Source organism: Microcaecilia unicolor, chromosome 5 (genome assembly GCF_901765095.1).
Source record: "Microcaecilia unicolor chromosome 5, aMicUni1.1, whole genome shotgun sequence".
NCBI lineage: Eukaryota > Metazoa > Chordata > Amphibia > Gymnophiona > Siphonopidae > Microcaecilia > Microcaecilia unicolor.
Genome location: NC_044035.1, coordinates 42,975,335 through 42,997,284, shown reverse-complemented (window position 1 = coordinate 42,997,284; position 21,950 = coordinate 42,975,335). Strand labels below are relative to the sequence as shown.

The window sequence follows — 21,950 nt, the reverse complement described above, 5'->3', positions numbered from 1 at the left end:
TATCACCTTGGGACTGAACCATTGAAGGCAGTCTCCCTAAAGAACATTATGCTAAAGATAGCTTGTCTGGTGGCCATTGCATTGGCACGCAAGGTCTCAGAGTTGCAGGTCTTGTCTTGCCATGACCCACACCTGTCCTTCTGGGAGGATTCTATTACTATTCTTATGGTGCAGTCCTTCCTGCAAAGGTAATTGTTCTGTTTCATCTAAACTAGGTGGTTTCCTTTCCCACCTTTATAGGTCAGTGCATGGACATACTCTCCAAGAAGCTGCACAAGTTGGATGTGTGGAGAGTGTTAGTGCACTATTAACAGGAAACAAATTCCTCCTGCCTTTCAGATCATTTGTTTGTAATATTCTGTATGTAGGCTGAATCTGACGTATAGACTATTATAATATGAGATCAAAAGGCGGAGGCTAAATGTCTACACATGTAATCGTAATATTTGCCCAGTGCCGTCAATTTTCAGTCATTCATAATACAATATCTTCCCTTATGTCCATGATTTATCTATATTTATTCATTTTTTAAAGTTTGTTCATTTTTTAATCGTATTTTAACTAAAGGACCTCAGCAGCACAATTTATATTAATATAGCAGCGCTTCATTTGTCAGAAGGCACGAATGCTCCCAACTCTAATGCATATTGGCTCCTCATCGGTCCACTCACATAAGTACATAAGTAATGCCATACTGGGAAAAGACCAAGGGTCCATCGAGCACAGCATCCTGTCCACGACAGCGGCCAATCCAGGCCAAGGGCACCTGGCAAGCTTCCCAAACGTACAAACATTCTATACATGTTATTCCTGGAAATTTGGATTTTTCCAAGTCCGTTTAGTAGCGGTTTATGGACTTGTCCTTTAGGAATCCGTCCAACCCCTTTTTAAACTCTGCTAAGCTAACCGCCTTCACCACTTTCTCCGGCAACGAATTCCAGAGTTTAATTACACGTTGGGCGAAGAAACATTTTCTCCGATTTGTTTTAAATTTACTACACTGTAGTTTCATCGCATGCCCCCTAGTCCTAGTATTTTTGGAAAGCGTGAACAGACGCTTCACATCCACCTGTTCCACTCCACTCATTATTTTATATACCTCTATAATGTCTCCCCTCAGCCGTCTCTTCTCCAAGCTGTATAGCCCTAGCCTCCTTAGTCTTTCTTCATAGGGAAGTCGTCCCATCCCCGCTATCATTTTAGTCGCCCTTCGCTGCACCTTTTCCAGTTCTACTATATCTTTCTTCCACAACATTTACTCTTTAATTTATGATCCTTTAATATTCCAAAACAATTACATTTTAAAACTTAGCTTTTCTTGATTGCTGATAGCTGATCAATTTAATGTTATCAATAACTCCATTATTCATAATGACCGATGTGCGGCATGTTTCGCAGTAGCTGTGTCAGGATTGAGTCAACTACAAAAAAAGAGAAATTGTATATTAAATTCTGTGCTTTCAATTCTTACAACACATAAGTACCTCATTGTAAACTATCACCATCTACTCACTATATGTGCGCCATCTTCTGGTTTCTTGTTCAAAGAGTGGCGCACCAATTTCCACACTTTAAATAGTACTGCCCACAATTCCCACCAATCTACTATGCTTCAACCTATCACGATCTCTTCACTAACCTGCGTCACAACAATGTACTCCATTCCAATTGGTTATTAAGCCCCCGAGGGGCTACTGTATCTAAATTAAATATCCAGCGCTGTTCCTTAAAGTTCAAAATCTTAGCACTATCTCCCCCACCCAATGTTGAACAAGCGGGGCTGACATAGTAGATGTATGAATACGTGATTTATGCTCCGACAATCTCCGTTTTATCAGGCACGATGAGCGCCCCACATAGATTAACTCACATGGGCATAAATTAGCATAAACTGCATTCATGGAGTCACATGTGGTATTCACTCAAGCCACTATAGTTTTTTTGTCTATTGGGGACTTTCCAACATAAGCCCGTGACAGCTGAAGTGCATCATTGACAGCGTATGCATGTGGTTTGACCCGTCAGTTGTAAAGGGGCAACTATCCTGCTTATTTTCGAAAGAGAAAAACGCCTATAGTGCGACCTAAATCGGGAGATAGACGTTTGTCTCGCAAAGGCGCCCAAATCGATATAATCGAAAGCCGATTTTGGGCGTTTCCAACTGCACTCCGTCGCGGAAACGAATAAAGTTGACGGGGGCGTGGCGGAGGCGGAACTGGGGCGTGGTTATCAGCCGAGGAGAGATGGGCGTCTTTAGCTGATAATCGGAAAAAAAAGGCGTTTTTATCGCGATTTTGGGTCACTTTTTTTGGACCCTTTTTTTTCACGAACAAGTCCCAAAAAAGTGCTCCAACTGCCCAGATGACCACTGGAGGGAATCGGGGATGACATCCCCGGACTCCCCCAGTGGTCACTAACCCCCTCCCACCAAAAAAACCCCACTTTACAAACTTTTTTTCCAGCCTCTATGCCAGCCTCAAATACCGTACCCACCTCCATGACAACAGAATGTGTTTGATCCTGTCACAGCCTTTCCCTGGGTGAGATGTGGCTCTCGGGTGCAGTACAGGGTCACATCAGCATTGCATTGTGGTAGGTGTAGGGTATTGGGCTCTGTGATGTCATTAGCTTGTGTTACAGTCTCACGATGTTGTTAGTTGGTAGGCTCTTCTCCCATGGTGCTTTCCCCCCTGCCTACTGGGTCAGAGTGTGCCCTGTTGTGTTTCCTGTTGTTGTCCATGCGGTAGTGGCCATTTTTGTAAGCCAGTTTTAGTTCCCTTTCCTGTGTTAGCCACGTTAGACAACTTAGAGGTAGATGCACTAAACGTTTTTCATCGTTAAATGAGCCCTCAGGGAAGAATTTCCTATCCTTTCCATGCACTTAAGCCTATTTTCCGACGACAGTAGCAGCTAACGAAAACGGAATGGAGATGAGCAATTAGTGTGAAAACCCCATTGAAACGACATGCACTAACCTTTTCCGATTGCCTTTACGCAGGAAAAAGGCAGGAAAACTAACGAGAGGTCTGGACCTCTCGTTAGGACAGCTCCGTGGCAGGAAAAAGTGTTAAGTGAAAAAATAAACAAACTTTGAGCCAATCCCAGCGCATTAGCAGAGCTAAAAGCGCTGTGATTGGTCCAAAGGACCTCAGAAAACACATAAAAAAATAAAAATAAAAAAAGGATCGGGAGGGGGCAAGGGCGCTCATCAGGAGCGTCCTGTACGGACGGCCTTGCCCCCCCCCCCCCGCTGCTCCCCACTTTCCGCCGCTCCCCCCACCCCGAAAAAGCAAAATTCTAGAAGCCCCTGCCCCCCTCCCTTCCTCACTACTCTCTCACCTCAGCTCCGCCTCCCGACATCCTCCATCCGTGCCCCGCCCCCTTTTGGGGTCGTCGCCGCCATTCCCCTTCCTCTTACCGGGCCCGTGCAGCGCCTCTCTCCTCTGTCCGAAGGCGCTGCACGGGCAAGAAGAAAGCTGAATCAGCTGATGCCTGCCTTCGCGATGGCGCGTCTTTCTTCTGCTGCGCCCGCCCCTGTCTGACGTCAGTAACCTACGTAGGTTACTGACGTCAGACAGGGGCGGGCCCAGGAGGAGAAAGACGCTCTATCGAAGCTAGGCGAAGGCAGGCATCAGCTGATTCAGCTTTCTTCTTGCCCGTGCAGCGCCTTCGGACAGAGGAGAGAGGCGCTGCACGGGCCCGGTAAGAGGAAGGGGGGCCCGATGGAGGAGGGGAATGGCGACGACGACCCCAAAAGGGGGCGGGGCACGGACGGAGGATGTCGGGAGGCGGAGCTGAGGTGAGAGAGTAGTGAGGAAGGGAGGGGGGCAGGGGCTTCTAGAAGTTTGCTTTTTCGGGGTGGGGGGAGCGGCGGAAAGTGGGGAGGGGGCAGGGGCTGCTAGAATTTTGCTTTTTCGGGGTGGGGGAGCGGCGGAAAGTGGGGAGCAGCGGGGGGGGGGGGCAAGGCCGTCTGTACAGGACGCTCCTGATGAGCGCCCTTGCCCCCTCCCGACCCTTTTTTTTTATTTTTGTTTTTATTTGGGAGCCATGTGCTTGCGATTTGACTGTGTTTTGACTGTTTGTGGCATGCGCAGAGCAGCTAACATAACGCTTGGCTGCTCTGCGCATGATTTGGGGGCCGATTAACGATGTGTATTGTGATTCTTTGATACATTGTACGTTTCACTACCGATCTCAGCATGTGTGACTTTTTTTTTTGGTGCATTTTTCGTTATTTTAAAATCGTTAGGGACTTTAACGATTTAGATTTTTTTACGTTTGGTTGCTGCATCTGCCTCTTAGTTCTTCCCTTGATGGGCATTGTACAGCATTCTGCCAGCTCTGACCTACTGCTCATCTCAGTACCAGGGAGACTCGTTGCCAGTGGGGCACAACCTCTGATCTGCAGTTAACTGTGAGTAAAGGCGGTTATTCCAATAAAGGACGTTTTCGGAGAGATTAGTCTTCAGGTGTCAACTGGTGTGCCAATGTTATATGGCAGCAACCAGTCCTAGAGGCCTGCGTTTATGCCGGTCCCTGGAGCACTTTTAGTGGGTACCGCAGTGCACTTCAGCCAGGTGGCTCCAGGCCCATCCCCTCCCACCTATAACACTTGTGTTGGTAAATGGGAGGCCTCCAAAACCCACTGTACCCACATGTAGGTGCCCCCTTCACCCCTAAGAGCTATGGTAGTGTTGTACATTTGTGGGGGGAGGGGGGTTGGGAGCTTAGCACCCGTGGTAAGGGAGCTATGCAAGTGGGAGCTTTTTCTGAAGTCCACCGCACTGACCTAGGGTGCCCAGTTGGTGTCCTGGCATATCAGGGGGGCCAGTGTACTACCAATCCTGGCCCCTCCCACGACCAAATGGCTCGGATTAGGACGTTTTTGAGCTGGGCGTTTTTAGTTTCCATTATCGCTAAAAAAAACAAACGCCCAGCTCAAAAACTTCCATTTTTTTTGAAAATTCGGTTCGGCCCGCCCCTTCACGGACCCGTTCTCGGAGGTAAACGCCCATGGAGATAGGCGTTTCCGTTCGATTATGCCTCTCACTGTCTACTATGTCAGCCCCGCTTGTTCAATATTGGGTGGCTAAAGCTCATGACATATCTGAACTTAGATGGAGAATCATTGATGTGGTGGAGTTAGGAACAGCGCTGGATATTTAATTTAGATACAGTAGCCCCTCGGGGGCTTAATAACCAATTGGAATGGAGTACATTGTTGTGACGCAAGTTAGTGAAGAGATCTGATAGGTTGAAGCATAGTAGACGCTGATTGGTGGGAATTGTGGGCAGTACTATTTAAAGTGTGGAAATTGGTGCGCCACTCTTTGAACAAGAAACCAGAAGATGGCGCACATATAGTGAGTAGATGGTGATAGTTTATAATGAGGTACTTATGTGTTGTAAGAACTGAAAGCACAGAACTTAATATACAATTTCTCCTTAGTTGACTCGACCCTGACACAGCTACTGCAAAACATGCACGTCGGTCATTATGAATAATGGAGTTATTGATAACATTAAATTGATCAGCTCTCAGCAATCAAGAAAAGCTAAGTTTTAAAATGTAATTGTTTTGGAATATTAAAGGATCATAAATTAAAGAGTAAATGTTGTGGAAGGAAGGTGAGTGGACCGATGAGGAGCCAATGTGCATTAGAGTTGGGAGCATTCGTGCCTTCTGACAAATGAAGCGCTGCCATATTAATATAAATTGTGCTGCTGAGGTCCTTTCGAACAAAGTTAAAAAATGAATATAGATAAATCATGGACATAAGGGAAGATATTGTATTATGAATGACTGAAAATTGACAGCACTGGGCAAATATTGCGATTATTACATATTCTGTAGGCTGTGCAAGAGTTCAGCAGCTTCCAAATCCATCCATTGCTAATTGGCTTAAAGTAGAGAGTTGCATGGGGACAGAAATCCAACCCGTCCCCGCCCATCCCCACAAGAATTTAATGGTACATTAAAAAAAATTGCCGTCTGCTCTGTCTCTCTCTGGGTTTGAGCCACAGCACTGCAGGCAAGGAAGGAACAGAAGTTGGAACACTCTGGTGCTCACATGTAAGACTTCTCTGATTCACTGGCAGTGTGTGCTAAGAGATCACCACATGCGCGTGCCAGTATGTCAGGTGACATCTGATGCTCATGCCTACATCAAAGCTGAGGTCTGCGCATCAGCTCGGGAGCAGAGGATTAATAGTAACATAGTAAATGACAGCAGATAAAAACCAGATCGGTCCATCCAGTGTGCCCAATCGTCACAATCATTATCAATTCATGATTAAATCAGCAATGAATGTGATTTCCATTACGTTCTATCCCACTATTCCAGGACAAGTGGGTAGTTATGTCCATCGACCAGCAGGTGGAGATAGAAAATCCAGAACTGAGCACTACTACCTAACCACGTGCTAGCCACCCAGTTCCTCAGTATCTTCTATCTCCAGCAGGTGGATGGACATACTTCGTTTCTCTCTGTGTTCCAGTTGGTTTCTCCTGGTCCGGTTGGTGACTGATTCCCAGTTGAGTCACACCTGAGGAATTTAGACATACCTGGTGGTGCTGGGTCCCTAGAAAAATACTAATTCATTTAGTAAGCTTGTATGTCAAATCCTAATTCTGATTCTCCCTATGTGGTGCCTTACGTAACCCTTTCTCGCTTTGCTGGCAGAAACAATCCATACTACATGGGACCCAGGTCCAGATGATGACCCTACTTGGGATCCAGTCTATAGATATCAGGCGTTGTGTGCTCCTTTAATTCATGCTAGTGAAATAGGTACTGGCACTGTTATAATAGAGGAAGAAGACCTATATCAGGGATATGTGAGATACAAGATTGAGTGTACAACACTTTCTCTACCTAGACGTCATCTTGGTGAACTTATAACATACCGGTTGATGTCTTTTCAGCTCATGGGTGGTCCATGGGAACCCCGATATTTCCTTAGATTACGGGGAACTGATAGTTCTTACAATGGAAGTATTTGAGCTTATTCGATTGCCAGAAAGAACTCCTTTCACTAACATTGGAGCTGTACCTGCTACTCCTAATCTTTCATCATGAGTTGGTCATCTGGATCAACTGACTCCCATGAATTTCCTATTTTGGAATGGAACCCTGGTCCCGACGATAATGAGATGTGGAACCCTTTTGTTCGGTTCTATACTCTTTGAGAACCTTTACTTGATAGTTGGACCACAGGTCTTGGTACCCATATCATAGAGGAACTTGACGTTTATTGGATAGCCATGATTAAAATCGAGGAAGGGGACATACCACTGTCCCGTCCAAATAGTAGTGAATCAGTTCAGTTTTGGCTAATTTCCTATGATATTTTGGACAGATGATGGCATCCTTGGATTTTTATCAGAAAAAGAGGAAACAGAATTGTAGAAATGTTTCAGCTTATTTACACACAAACTTGTTGGGGAGCTATTCCTTTACACTATTGTTTTATTCCAGCTTGAGATCCTCGTTCCTACAAGACACCCTTCCTATTTTCTGCTTTCAACGTGTATGCTGCTGAACACTTCCTAACAAGATACTGACTTCACTTTCCAAATTTGATTCTAGTTTTGATAAAAATACACCTTATTTGACTCACCATGAGTAGTGCACATAACATATTTAACACAATTGCTTCTGATTGGGATCCTGGTTGTGATGACAAATTCGAATGGGATCCTTATCTTAGATTCTGTAATCTGTGTAAACCCATAATGGATATATGGCACACAGGTCCCAGGATTAGCACTATTGATTTGACCAACCTTTGGGGGATTGGTCATGTCAAATTGGAACAAATGGATAACCCTATACCCCAACCTAGTAATGGAGAATTAGTTCATTTTTGGGTAATCTCCTATAAAATACGTGAGAGATCATTGCTTCCCTGGTTTTTCAGACAAAAAGGAAACGAGATATCTGAAATATTTGAGATAGTGTTTCTCATTAGCACTACCCCTACTGGATCGCACAGAAGATTAGGTGCTATTCCTTTACCTTCTTAATGCTTTATTTCAGGTTGACACTTCATATCTGCAATAAAGAACATCATAATACCTTTCTTCCTTCACTATGTACTACTGACGTATGCTGAGTGAAACCCAACTAGAATCTGAATCGCATTCTGGAAACAGTTGTGTTGGCTGCCTTTTGATACTTGCTGCCATACTTTCTTTATTGCTTATGATTCTGTGGTTTCTGAAAATTCATAACCCTTGTTAACTTCCATTTCATAATGATGATCATAACATTACCGCTTGTACCTTTTCTGTTTTTGTATCTGATACCTGTGGTCTTAAGCACTGATTGTTCTCATGGAAACACAGAAAAATGTGACATGGATCAGTTCTATCTTGAAAGTACCTATCCTGTCAGATTTACTTTCCAGTTGATTTGGAGCAATAGAACAGTGACAATTAAGTTTGATGTTTGTGCAATTGCTGACTGGAGATTTATCTTGGCAGAGGTCCTATTCAAAGTTTCATGTGTACCTGTGCACTTATTCTGTTTTGGATGCTGTCATTTACTCTCAAAGCCCATGTCATTCATAGTCTGATGTATGGTAGTATACAGGCCCAAACTATCCTACAAGTAGTCATCATGCCTGGAACCAACCTCTGCGGAAGAAAATTACCCTTTTCCATAGACCTGTCAATACATTGTTATTAAAGGAATAGACCTTTCTATAAACCATGCTTATGGTATAGCTATAGAGGCTACCAACTCTGATCCTGTTGGTCGCTTCCGTATCCTTGTCCACTCTTCTAGAAAGGCTGCCTTACCTAGATTGGTCAATCCCTTACTCCCACAACTTCCAGAAATTAATATCCCAGTTCAGGTCTATAACGTTTCTAGCCTTTGAGATACATTTACTATCGAAACTGGCTATGCTGACTCAAACTTATGGTTAGATTGAGTAAAATATACCACTAATTCTTTACCTTTGTCTAATTGCTATGTTTTTACTGCTTCTCGCCCTCAACCTGTAGTAGTTCCTTTTCCCCTGAATTTTTGGAATGATTTTGCTGGTGCTATGTATATGTTATATTTGCTCCATGGTGATGGAACTACTAATGCTTCATGTAAGTCTCTTGCACTAATGTTTCCCGAGATTCCTAAAGAGAAAGTAAGAGTGCCTCCAGTATTCCAGCTACCTAATAAGAATACAAAATTTGAACTTTGTATTCGAAGAAAAAAAGGTTACAAACCCAAATGTTATTGGAAATTTGTCTTCCTGTAACACTAGCTTGACTGCTAGTGGCTCCATGGACTTTTCAGATTTTACTACTGCTAGAGCTGATGTTTGGTGGTACTATGGAAATAGAACTTTATATTCTACACTACCCCGTAATTGGGAAGGACAATGTGCTCTTATTCAATTGATAATACCATTTACTGTTGCTACCTTGCATAACAACAAAGGTCTATCCAGATCTTAGAGAGATGCTCCACATGGTTCCTTTGATCATTTTGATTCTATTGGAGTGCCAAGGGGGGTCCCTAATCAATTTAAGGCCCGCAACCAAATTGCTGCTGGTTTTGAAGCTTTATTTCTTGCAATTGGCATAAGCAAGAATGTTGACTGGATTAATTACATTACAATCAACAAAGATTTATCAACTATACAAGAGATGCTGTCAAGGGTATTGCTGAGTAATTGGATGCTAGCAGCCGGATGGCTTGGGAAAATCGATTAGCCCTTGATATGATATCAGCAAAGGAAGGAAAAGTTTGCATAATGACTGGAAGTGGAGACTGTTGTACTTACATTCCCAACAATACAGCCCCGGATGGAAGCATTACTAAAGCTTTAGAAGGACTTACTGCACTTGCTAATGAATTAGCTGAGAAGATTGTAAGCTCCTTTGAGCAGGGACCGTCCTTCTTTGTGTATTTTGTACAGTGTTGCGTAACCCTAGTAGCGCTCTAGGAATGTTAAGAAGTAGTAGTAGTAGTAACTCTGGTATTGACGCTTCCTGAACTGGATGGTTTGAATCTATGTTTGGAAAATGGGAAAATATCATACTCTCTGCCCTGACTGCAATCGTTGTTGTTTTCATGCTCTGTGGTTGTATCATTCCTTGTAGTAGAAGATTAGTGGAATGTGTTGTTGAAACAGCCATTAGCAAGAAAGATCCTATGGGACAATATGTTATGTATGAAAGAATGATTCGTTGTGTCCCTCCACCAAATTCAGAAATATCTGCTGATCATGACCAAGAGAGGAATAATGATAATGGCTCTATTGACACTAATAATAATCATACCATTACTATTGATGATACGACTAATCTGACTGACATTCAAGAAAGTAAAGTGTAGATTAGGTACGAGTGTACCTGTAACCATACAAGATGGGGAATTAATAACATGATAGGATAAATAATTTGATTATCCTGTTCAAATCATACTTCTTTTCCACTTCTTGCCTAAAGACCTATGATGGTTACTAGCCACCACACCTGATAGCTCACCTTTCCTTACAGGCTAAAGACACAATGCTCTTAGTTGTAGTCGTACCTGTACCACACCTATGAAGGCTTGGCGTTTGCAAGCCTTCAAGGGGGGAGCAGTTAATAATGTGGAGCATATGTGCCATGCTGGACATGACCATAGGACCATAATACAGGCTGAACAATAGCCTGCATGATAGTGTGTTGAGCTAGGTTGTAAAAGGTTAAAAGGACAAACAGTAAACTGCTTACAATTGTACATTTGCTGAAGTGCTAAGACTAACAGATGTTCTTTTTAGAGCTTTTGCAACATGGTCCTACAAGGAAGTAAATGTTGTTTGTTAGCAGTTTGCTAAGGAACCGGCTAAGGAACCGAAATATGATTTCATTAGAAAATGGTTTAAAGGCCCAGCTGATTTAGGGGAATTCTGAGATATTCCAACAGGTGGTGAGGAACAAACAAGAACATGTGGTAACATTAATGTTGAAAGTAAGAATGACCCTGATGACATGCTGATAGGTGAAATTACTGTAAATGAAAAATGAGGTGATTTCCGGTAACTAATTGCTGATACCATGGAAATTCACTAATGCTGATACAAAGTAAATTTAGTAATTAATCAAGAATCACGAGAACGGAGATATGTATGACATAATATCATGTGATTAAAAGGTTATATAACTTGACAGCTGTAATCAATAGAACTCAGAGAAGTAATACTGTGCATTCGCATTTAGCGTCCAGTATACCACTCTCATATGAGAAAAGCTTGTGGATTATCTTGACTGATTTATTCTGATTTGAGGTACTGCACAATCTGAAATAATCATATGCCAGTGTAGCCCTAATTGGTAAGTGTTAATAAAATGCTTCTTCTCATATTAATAACAGCCTTCTGACTCTGAATCTCCTTATTTTAGTAATTTATATAACAGCCTACAAGCTGCAGTGGTGGACACTGTCAGTATTTGTCTAGAACTGTGTTTAGTTACTTTGAAGGAGGACAGACATGTTGGCGTCCAAAATACAGGTGAGAGGCAAAGCAGACACAATCCACACGCAAGCTTCTCAGTAGCATTGTATCTTTCCCTCTCTATCCAGCCCAGATGTGCAAAGGTCCAGCATCTCTCCCTCTTTCAGGAAAAATTGGTGGCGTTAACTAGAAACATGCTGAAATGTTGAATGAGATTTATGGGCCATGCCTTTCAGTACTGAAACAAGTCTGTCAATATGTCCCAAAAAAGTTCTAAGATTAAGAAAAAATGGTGTCCTGTTTTGTGTGTAGGATTCTGGTCATTTTCAGTGGTCCTGATCGCTAGGCCCCTAAAATTTAAGTTAAACTTATGATCTCAATGAAAAGGACATGGTCCATTTTAATAGTGTGTGCAACCAGCAATGAGGTTAGAAACCTAGAACATGCACAGGCAGCAACAACACAAAGCTGGACTGTCCAGCACATCACTTTTCACAGCAGGATCAGTGTATGTATTTGTTAACCAGACAGGTTTTGTTTAACTTCCTTTCTGTGCTGGTAATTTACTAAGTTCCATTAACCTGTATAATCAATTATTAAGCTTCGTTTCTCTCTCACCACTGTACTGTAATGTCTTTAGTAAAATTTATTTATTGCATTTGTACCCCACATTTTCCCATCTATTTGCAGGCTCAATGTCTTACATAGTACCATCAAAGGCGTTTGCCCAGTCGGTGGATAACAAATACAAAGTTGTATAGTGATCGTATGAGGTATAAGTGAGTATAAATGAGTTAAAACCTGATGCATTACCAGAATCCTACAAATGTGATCTAGAAATGCTGTCTGTATTAGCAATAAAATGTACAATTTGGGAAAAAAAATAATTTTGTATGAAAGAAGCACTTAATTTATTCTGCATTGCCAGTAGGCAAGAAAGGAAATGTGGTGAAATACCGATGGATGTCACGGGAAAGCGAGTCAGGGAGGACTACATGAAGAGCTCCTAGTTCCAGCCAGGCGCTGAACCCCCAAGACTAAGAGGATGCTAGTGGTGGGGCAGCATCCCATCAGCTTTCCTAGAACAATGAGGCTCTGAAGCCTGAGGGGGGCAGTTCTGCAAGACCCCAGCCCCCATCCCACACCCCGAGGATCCAACACTAGCAGACACAGCATTAAGTGTTGCCAGGTGGGCGGTTTTACCGCCCAATTGGGCGGTTTTCCGCGACCCGCCGCGGGAAATTTTTGCCCATGGCGGGTCGCGTTTTTTTGGGCTTCTTTTTTTTCTTTTCCGCGGTTTTCAGGCGGTTTTTTCGGCTGCGGGGGACGTTTTGGGCGGGGTTAGTGATGTTCTGGGCGGGGGTGATGACGCGGGGGTGGGGGTGTCAGGGGCGGGGTTTGAGTTTGGGCGGGTTTTGGGCTGTTTTTAGGCTGGATTGGGTGGGAAAAAATTTTTCCACCTGGCAACCAGTACATAGAGGCTCTCGGGTAGGACTCCGAGGTGCTGCTGGGCAGCAGGTACAGGGTTGGGATATGTGGGTCCCCGGAAGGGAAGCGGCGGCAGCCAGTCTCCCCGAGTCTGTCCTGGCCAGATCAGCAGCGGCGGTGGTAGCAACTAGCCTAGGCTTCAGCACAGCTAGCCCAAATGCTATTGTTAGTCTCCGGCTAATCCTCCCACTTCCATCTAATAACACCAATTACATTCCCTACGCACGGAGCGATACCAAGTCACACGCATTTATTTGACTGCTCTCACATCACGCTGCATTCAGGAACCACCCCCCTCGCCCCGCCCTGCCGGAAACAGGAAGCCGCATCAGAGGGGGCGGGACGAAGCTAAAGTAAAGACGTTACGTGACGTCAGAGGCGGCGGGTCACCGCTGCTGCCTGAAGAAGCAAAAACTGCGGGGCAGGTATGACCTGAAAGATAAGTTTGAAGGTGGGACGCAGGGGGTACGTGTGAGTTGTTCAGTGTCTGCTTTTGCCACTTGTCTCTGCTCTGTTACCGCCGTTGATACATCATGATGAGCAGTTTGAAAATGAGGGACAGAGACAATGCTACTGAGAAGGTTGAGTGTGGATCGTGTCTGCTTTGCCTCTCACCGCACGTGGGGGCTGATGCAGCTCAAAAACTTTGCTTTTATCGTGTGATTTTTTTTTTTTTCGCCAGGTCCAGGGCTGGTGTAGCCTGGCCTCAGCTTCCTACAACTGATACTCTCCCTCCCTCCATTCTGATCTTAAAAAAAATCATATCTCCATTCCCCTGACTTAAAATAAAAAAAAACTTGCCTGGTATTTAGTGATATCCCTCTCTCCCACCCCTACCTAGCCCAGCCTGTTCTCAAAATTTTAAGGGGAAAAGTCTGTGGTGTCTAGTGGGGCTAGGGTTACCATGTTTGTGAAGACAGAAGACAGAAGACAGAAAAATAAAAATGGTTGCTACTTTTGCTAAAGCAATATTTAATTGTAGTTCATGAACACATACATCACAGTGCCGTACTTACAGTACAGCAATAGACATTCTACATTTCAAGAACTTCTGGATTTGAGTTCAACTGAGTCTGAGCCTAAGTGTACTTAAGAGCGCATATCCCTTTGTCTGGCTTCTGTGATATGTGTGAAAGTCTTTGCATGACATATGCTTTAAATCATGCTGCACGAACAAAATTCCTTTAACAAATTCAATCAGCAGGGGAGCAGAGCAGGGATCAGCAATACCTTTTTCTCTCTTTAGCACTTCCAATAGGTCCAGACTGACTAATAAGCAAGAGATGGTTTCTCTCATTATGTGGGTAGAGGTGGTGGTCATAGGCACATAAATGAAAAAGAGGACATTTTCCTAAAAATTAAAAATCCTGTAGGACATATGGTAACCCTAGCCACTCCTCCCCCACCCTGGTACCCCCAGCCATCATATCTCAAAATGAGGCAGGAGTAATACCCACTCAGTCCTGCCTCCAGCGTAGTCATCCTCAAAATGGCAGTCTGAGTGCCCTGCCCTGTGCAGTGCATTCTGGGAGGCATTGGGTAGGACCAGCATTCCATATAAGGGAAAAATACCCTTATATGGCATCCTATCCCCTGCCCGGTGTATCGCACCACCATTTTCAGGATTACAGCACCTAAAGGCAAGAGTGAGTGGGTTACTTCCTTGAGGGTGGCTAAGGTTATGGCTAAGCATTATCTATTGGCCCAGTAGAGCTGGACAAACTCTGCCTGCCTTCGGTGGATGCACTGGTGATGGCAGTTACTAAGAAGACTACCCTACCTGTTGAGGGGGGGGGGGTAGCTTTAAAAGATGTACAAGATCTTAGACTGGAAGCGTCACTTAAGCTAGCTTTTGAGGTGGCAGCTTTTTCTCTACAAGCAGCTGTCTGCAGTTCTTATGCAGTTCGGGCCTGTCTCAGCTGGGTTCAGCAATTTGCAGACTCTTTGCCGTCCGTTGAGCCTTCCCTTTCCTCTATCTTGCCGGACATAAGAGTCTGTGTTAGCTTATCTGGCAGATTCTTTAGATGATATACTTCGGACTTCAGTGAAGCAGATGGCTCTGTCAGTTGCGTCCAGATGTTTGTTGTGGCTCCATCACTGGGCGGCAGATTTGACGTCCAAACAGTGTCTGGTGAAGTTCCTTTTAAAGGCAAACTCTTGTTCAGAGAGGACCTTGAGAAACTGGTTAAAGATTTTGGGTGATTCCAAGTCTCCGTGTTGGCCGGAGGATAAGGTGAAGCCTTCTTCCCGCTCGGGGTCCATTCGGCCTCTGTTTCCAGATACGCTCTGGTATAGGCCAGGGTGTTACTCTTGGACTCAGCGGTCTTGGTTTTCCAATAGGCAGTCCTTTCGGTCTGATAGGAAGGCCCAGCTGTCCTCTAACTGGGCCTCATCCACAGCCTGACCTTCACAATGATGGGGAGCTGGACCGCTCTTCGAGAACCCATCGGGGGATGGCTGTCCCTGTTTCTCGAAGAGTGGTCTAGCATAACCATGGACCAGGGGGTTGTTGATATTATTCGAGACGACTACAAATTAGAGTTCAAGTCTCCTATAGCAGATTTTTTTCTTGGAATCTCTGTGTGGCAACTTGGTCAAAAGAGAGGCAATTCGTACCATGCTCAACAGTTTGTACCAGCTGAGAGCAGTAGTGCCAGTACCATCAGAAGAATGGCATTCCGGACACTACGCAATTTATTTTGTGGTACCCAAGCAGAAAGCAGATGCCTATTGGCCAGTCCTTAATCTCAAGCGAGTCAGCTGGTTCTTGAAGATTTATCATTTCAGAATGGAGACACTGCATTCCGTGCTGGCGGTGGTGCAGCCAGGCGAATTTCTCACTGCCTTGGACATCAAAGAGGCGTACCTTCACATCCCCAACTGGCCTCCTCATCTCAAGTTTCTTTGCTTTGTAGTTCTTGGGCGCTACGGCGCCTCAAACCTTCTCCAAGGTCATGGTGGTGGTGGCATCTTTTCTGCACAAGCAGGGTGTACAAGTTCATCTGTATCTGGACGACTGGCTCATCAGGGCGCCGTTGCTTCAAGTTGAGCTCACAGGTTACTGCTGGAGTCATCTCGCTTCTGCAGTCCTTGGGATGGGTCATCAATTTCCCCAAAAGTCAACTAGTACCCATTCAGATTCTGGAGTACTTGGGAGTGCGCTTCGACACAATTCAGGGCTAAGTGTTTTTGCCAGACCACCATTGTGTCAAGCTGCAATTGCAGATTCAAGCTCTGCTTCACAACCTGTTTCCCAGAGTGTGGGATTAGTTGAGGTACTGAACTCCATGGCGGCGACTTTGGATGTAATTCCCTAGGCAAGTGTGCATATGCTTCCATTGTAGCAGTCTCTCCTGAGCCTTTGGTCTCCAGTGTCGCAGCTTTACCATCTTTGTCTTCGGTAGTCTCTGGAGGCACGTCGCAGCATGGTCTGGTGGCTTCAGCGCTCCAGTCTTTGTTGTGGTCTGCCACTGGCGACGAGGTTTTGGATGGTGGTCGTCACAGATGCAAGTCTGTCCAGTTGGGGGGCTGACTGTCTGGGTCAGGTGATTCAGAGCATTTGGTCCCCAGAGGAGTCCCAGTGGGTGATCAATTGCCTGGAACGTCCGGCGGTTCGTTTGGCACTTTTAGCCTAAGTTGATCTGAGTGTTATCCGACAACATGATGGCAGTGGCTTACATCAACCGTCAGTGGGGCACTCGCACGAAGCTCAGTTACTACTTCAGTGAGTGGAGGCCCACTTGCAACAATTATCTGCTGTGCACGTTGCAGGAACGCTCAGTGTACAGCATGCATTAGACCTGGGAAAGTGGAATCTGGCTCTGGCAGCGTTCCAGTTAATTGTTGCCAAGTGGGAGACACCGGCCATGGACTTCATGGTGACTCGTCTCAATGCTGTTCTTCAGCACGAGGAGGCAGTTCGGATCAGAGGGCATCGATGTTCTGCTACACCCGTGGCCTCCGAATCTTCTGCTTTATGTGTTTCCTCCCTGGCCCAGGATAGGCAGGGTGCTCCATCGTGTCCAGTGCCATCCTGGTGGCTCCGGATTGGCCATGTCGCCCCTGGTATGCAGACCTGATATGCTTGCAGGTGGACGACTGACTGCCACTTTCTGAGATTCCTGGCCTCTTATTTCAGGGACTGATTCTCATGGAGGAGCCATCCCGCTTTGGTCTTACGGCTTGGTTATTGAGCAGGTAAAGCTGAGGAGGAAGGGTTATTCTCAAGTGATTGCCATGCATCTGCAGGTGAAAAAGCGTTCTACCTCGGCGACTTATGCACGAGTGGTGAATTTTTTTAATCCTGGTGTTTGGACAGGTATACCTTCTGCGTATCTTGGCTTTCCTCTAGGATGGCCTTATTCAGGGGCTAGCGTATAATTCGCTCTGGGTGCAAGTGGCGGCTGTAGCCCGTTATAGAAGTTATCTTCTCCACACCTCTATGGCTTCCCACCCGAATGTTTGTTTTCTCAAAGGAGTGAACTGTCTTAAACCACTGGTATGTTCCCTGTGCCCAGAATGGAACCTCAATCTGGTGTTGAGGGCGCTACAGAAAGCGCTCTTTAAACCGTTGAAGCAATCTACATTGAAAGATCTGACAACAATTTTTCTGGTTGCCATTACCTCGGCGCTCGGCCTCAGGCGCTCTCTTGTCAGAACCCTTTCTCTGTTTTTCTCTGGAAGGAGTGACTGTTCATACCATTCCTTCTTTTTTGCCCAAGGTGGTTACACCTTTCTACCTCAGTCAGTTAGTACTTTTGCCTGCCTTTTGGAGAGAGGCATACCCACGGGATTTTTCTTCCTTGCGTCTTTTGGATGTGTGCCTGTTTCTTCTGTGCTATTTGGAAGTTACTAATGATTTTCACAGAACAGATTTATTTATTTATAGCATTTATATCCCACAATATTCCCACCCATGGGCAGACTCAATGTGGCGTACAGCAATCTATAAGATCACTTATTTGTTCTGTTTTGCAGGTGCACGGAAAGGATACACAGCGTCCAAGGCCATGATTGCCCAATGGCTGAAAGAGGCTACTGCAACGGTTTATTTGGTGGAGGGTAAGCAGGTTCCCCTTTACTTTTGGGCTCACTCTACTAGGGCTCTTGCGTCCTCTTGGGTGGAGGCTTGCTTCCTGTTGTTGCTTGAGATTTGCAGAGCAGCAACACGGTCATCGGTTTACACTTTTTCAAAGCATTACTGTCTTGATATGGTATTTCACTCAGAGGCGCAATTTGGAGCGGCGGTGCTTTCTGCAGGGACTTCAGGTTTCTACCCTACTTAAGGACTGCTTTGCTACATCCCACAAGTCTCTGGATTCATCTGCTGCTGGCGCTAAGGAAAGAAAAATTATGTCTTACCTGATATTTTTCTTTCCTTTAGACAAAGCAGATGAATCCAGAGGCCCACCCTGGTTTGTCTGGTTTATGGGGGAGCTCTGTTCAATTCCAGTTGCTGTTGTTCAAGGGTTCTTGTTGTGGGTTGGTTCGGTTGCTGTTTTATTTGCAGAATTTCATTCAACTTTATTAGCGTTGTGATGGGGAAGTAGGAAATTCTTGCAAGTGCTCTCTTGACTTTTCTTTGGTTTCCTTCTGCTTTGTATTCGAATACTAGGTGAGCTAGGAGCATGACGTCCCATATACCATTTCAGCTCAGTGTTCTTTATCTCCGCCTGCTAGTAGGTGGACATAACCCACAAGTCTCTGGATTCATCTGCTGCGTCCTAAAGGAAAGAAAATTATCAGGTAAGACCTAATATTTTCATATGAAAATTTTATTAAGACCAACAATTAGTGCAATCAAGCCCTGTGTTGTGCTAATAGTGCACAATTATTTAAAGGGACCATAAGAAAACAGTAATAGCCATAATAATAGCCATTTTCATGCAGTCTTAATCAAACTTAATTTTCATTCATTGTTCCCAAACAGTGCAAAGTCCATACATGTTATGTATATTTTTTTCTTCACAATTTTCACAATAAAGAAAACTTATTAATTCGTGCTCTCAATTTCAGGCTTAAATCAATTTTTGAAAAGAGATCTCTACATCAGTATTTCCCAAGTCCAGTCCTGAAGTACCCTTTGCCGGTCAGGTTTTCAGGATATCCACAATGAAATATGCATAAACTTGACCTGCATACACTGCCTCCATTAAATGCAAGTTTTTTTCATGCATACTTATTGTGGATATCCTGAAAACCTGACTGGCAAAAGGTACTCCAGAACTGGACTTGGGGAAACACTGCTCTACATTAGAAGAGTTAAACAGATGAAATTCCAATCCACTGTTTGTAAGATTGCAAAAACCAAAAAAGCACACAGGGGGATGTAAAAACACTAATACTTCAAACCAACTGTCCAGCCATCAAAAATAATGCTTATCTGGATAGTCAGTGGTGAATGCCCAGCGGATGAATGAGACTTGAAGTCCAGTTTGATTAGTCCTACTTCAGGCGTCAATGTGGTTACTGTCCCACTTGCAATTGCATAAACCCCAACCACTTCTGTTGGCCACTTCTGCTTCCGAGTATATAGCCATAAAACAAGCAACTTGCAATACACTTGTTTTAATGGACCATCCTATATAATAATTTGTACCACAAGGTTCTCTAGCTGGCTGGGTTCGTAACATGTTGGTGACGTCAGCTCGCTTCCAGCGTTCCCTTCCCTCTTGTTGTCCTGCCCTCGCATAGAGACGAAATGACGTCAGAGGAGGGCGGGACACTGAGAGGGAACACTGGAGGTGACGCAAGCCCAGCCTGCCTGCCACCGCTCCGACCAGCAAAACTTTCACTGCGCCCAACTTTCCTCCGCTTATCCCGCAGCCCTCTAATTCCGCCACTCGGTCCCTTCCCCGGGGGACTTTTCGTTTCTTTCCTGCAGCGGTACCTCTGCCCACCTTAAGCCTCATCAGGAGGAAACAGCAACGGCCAAGGGAGGAAAAGGGAAAGATAGAAGGAAAGACACGGTCGGGGGAAGAAAAGCCAGTCACTACCCCTACTCTAAAAAAGGAAAAAAAACCCTCTGTGCCTTTTCTCTGACCTCTCCGACAGTGCTATTATATCCCGAGAGAGATTGCAACCTCTTTTAAAAAGTCTGACATTCTGATTTGTTGGCAGGCAGAAAAGCTTCTCGGTGAACACTGGGTGAAAGAGGCCAGGGACATGCAAAGAAAAATAAGCGGAGGTGCAGGGGAGGTCAGAATCATGGGACATGGAGGGGAGGGCAGGGGAGAGAGCAATGGAGGGATAGCCTTGTTGGCGCCCGTTTCCTTTTTTTTTTTTTTGCAAAACGGGCTTTTTACCTCACTAGTATTAAATAAAAAGAGCTCTATGCAACCATAGGTAATCCCTTGTTGGGAGTTTGGAATGTATGCTTAGGGATAATACTGTTGCTGTAAGGGTAGGTTGGGAGGGTTACTAGTGGAGCGTGGGGGGGGGGGGAAGGGGGGAGTTACTTTTGTAAAACAGTTTGACTATTGACTAATTGGGCGTTGTTAATTTGCAAGATGTTCCGTTAGTAACATGTATATACCAGACTGTGTTGCTCTTGCATACTATGTTAAACTTTAATAAAAACCGTTTAAACATAAATAAAAACAGCTCATAAGAGCTTGAAATTTTATTTAAAGTGCTATTATTGATATTTTATTGAATGTGCATATTTGATTCAAAATGCTTATTTTGTTTCAGATCTTCAGTCTTCCTGATGTCAACACAACTGCAGTCCACTATGAAGGCAATTGAAGAACAGTTTGCTAACCTCCGTGTGGCAAAACGTTCTGCGCCAACCAAAGACTCTACATACTTGCTGAGCTTAGACATTTCAAAAGGAGAGAAGAACAGACAACTCGTTGCCATTTCATGTTCCAATAAGTCAATAAGAATTTACAACAGAGAAACACTGACCTTTGTACGGGAATATGATGCACACCCGCATCTCCTAAATGGAGTCCGCTTTGCACACACTTGTGAGAATGTGTTATTTTCTGCATGCAGTGATGGCACTGTGAAATGCTGGGACACACGCCTCTCCAGTTCAAACGCAGTCAGAGTATTTAGTGGTTTTCCTTTAAATGTTTTCATAAGCTTTGATGTCAATTGCAATGATACAATAATTTGCGCTGGCACAGAGAAGTACGAAGATGATGTGTTTATGGTGTTCTGGGATGCAAGAAGAAACACACAGAACATGTCAGCTACTGAACAACCATTAGGGGTTTATTCTGATTGTCACAATGATGACATAACACAAGTATCTTTCCATCCCACCAATCCAAATTTGGTAGTTTCAGGCTCTACTGATGGATTGGTCAATGTTTTTGATATAAACAAAGACTGTGAGGATGATGCATTAGTTGCAACTTGCAACTCACATTCATCAGTAAGTTTCATCAATTGGGCAGGAAAGGATTATAAACAAATCTACTGCTTGACACATGATGAGGGATTTTGTTGGTGGGATCTTGCTCAGTTAGATACTGAGGAGCCTATCACATTGTTGAATATTCAGGATGTCCGAGAAACATTCAATACAGAGACTGAACAGGTGAACTATCTTGTAGGTGGTTTGTATCATGAGATGACAGATAAATTGTTTGTTATAGGAGGTACCCATATGGGAGATCTTCAGGTAATGAAATGTGATATTAATGGACTGAGCCATTTGAGCATGCTTCGAGGAGGGCATGCAGCTACAGTGCGCTCTTTCTACTGGAACCTTGAGGATGAATATTTGCTGACTGGCGGAGAAGATGCACAGTTGCTGCTCTGGAAACCAGGAGCTGAGGAAATCTCTCTTCCAAAAAAGAAATCATTGAAAATAGCTTCCTCTGTACAACTGAAAGCAAGAGTTCACAATAAGTCAAAGACAAGAAAAAATAAAAATTAAAACATGACGGTTTTTATGTTGTATGCCTACCAAAGACAAAATTTGTTTGGTTAGTTTGACTGCAAGTTTTCAGAGTATGCTATACATAATGTAAAAAATGTAATTGATTTCTTCTTATCAATAT

General features: G+C 44.3%; 1 protein-coding gene across 6 annotated transcripts; it reads left to right on the top strand.

Annotated features, from left to right (window-relative positions):
* Window positions 1-5,306: 5,306 nt before the first annotated feature.
* On the top strand, window positions 5,307-21,950 carry LOC115470004 (WD repeat-containing protein 89-like). 6 transcript variants are annotated; one of them, XM_030202843.1, is made up of 2 exons: window positions 5,307-5,318; window positions 20,629-21,950. In XM_030202843.1, exon 2 carries the CDS (start codon window positions 20,645-20,647, stop codon window positions 21,824-21,826), a length of 1,182 nt encoding a protein of 393 aa, XP_030058703.1. In that variant the 5' UTR covers window positions 5,307-5,318; window positions 20,629-20,644; the 3' UTR covers window positions 21,827-21,950. The 6 variants fall into 6 exon arrangements, with proteins under 6 accessions (XP_030058703.1, XP_030058706.1, XP_030058701.1 ...); XM_030202846.1 differs by lacking the exon at window positions 5,307-5,318 and adding an exon at window positions 13,321-13,361; XM_030202841.1 differs by lacking the exon at window positions 5,307-5,318 and adding an exon at window positions 13,321-13,387.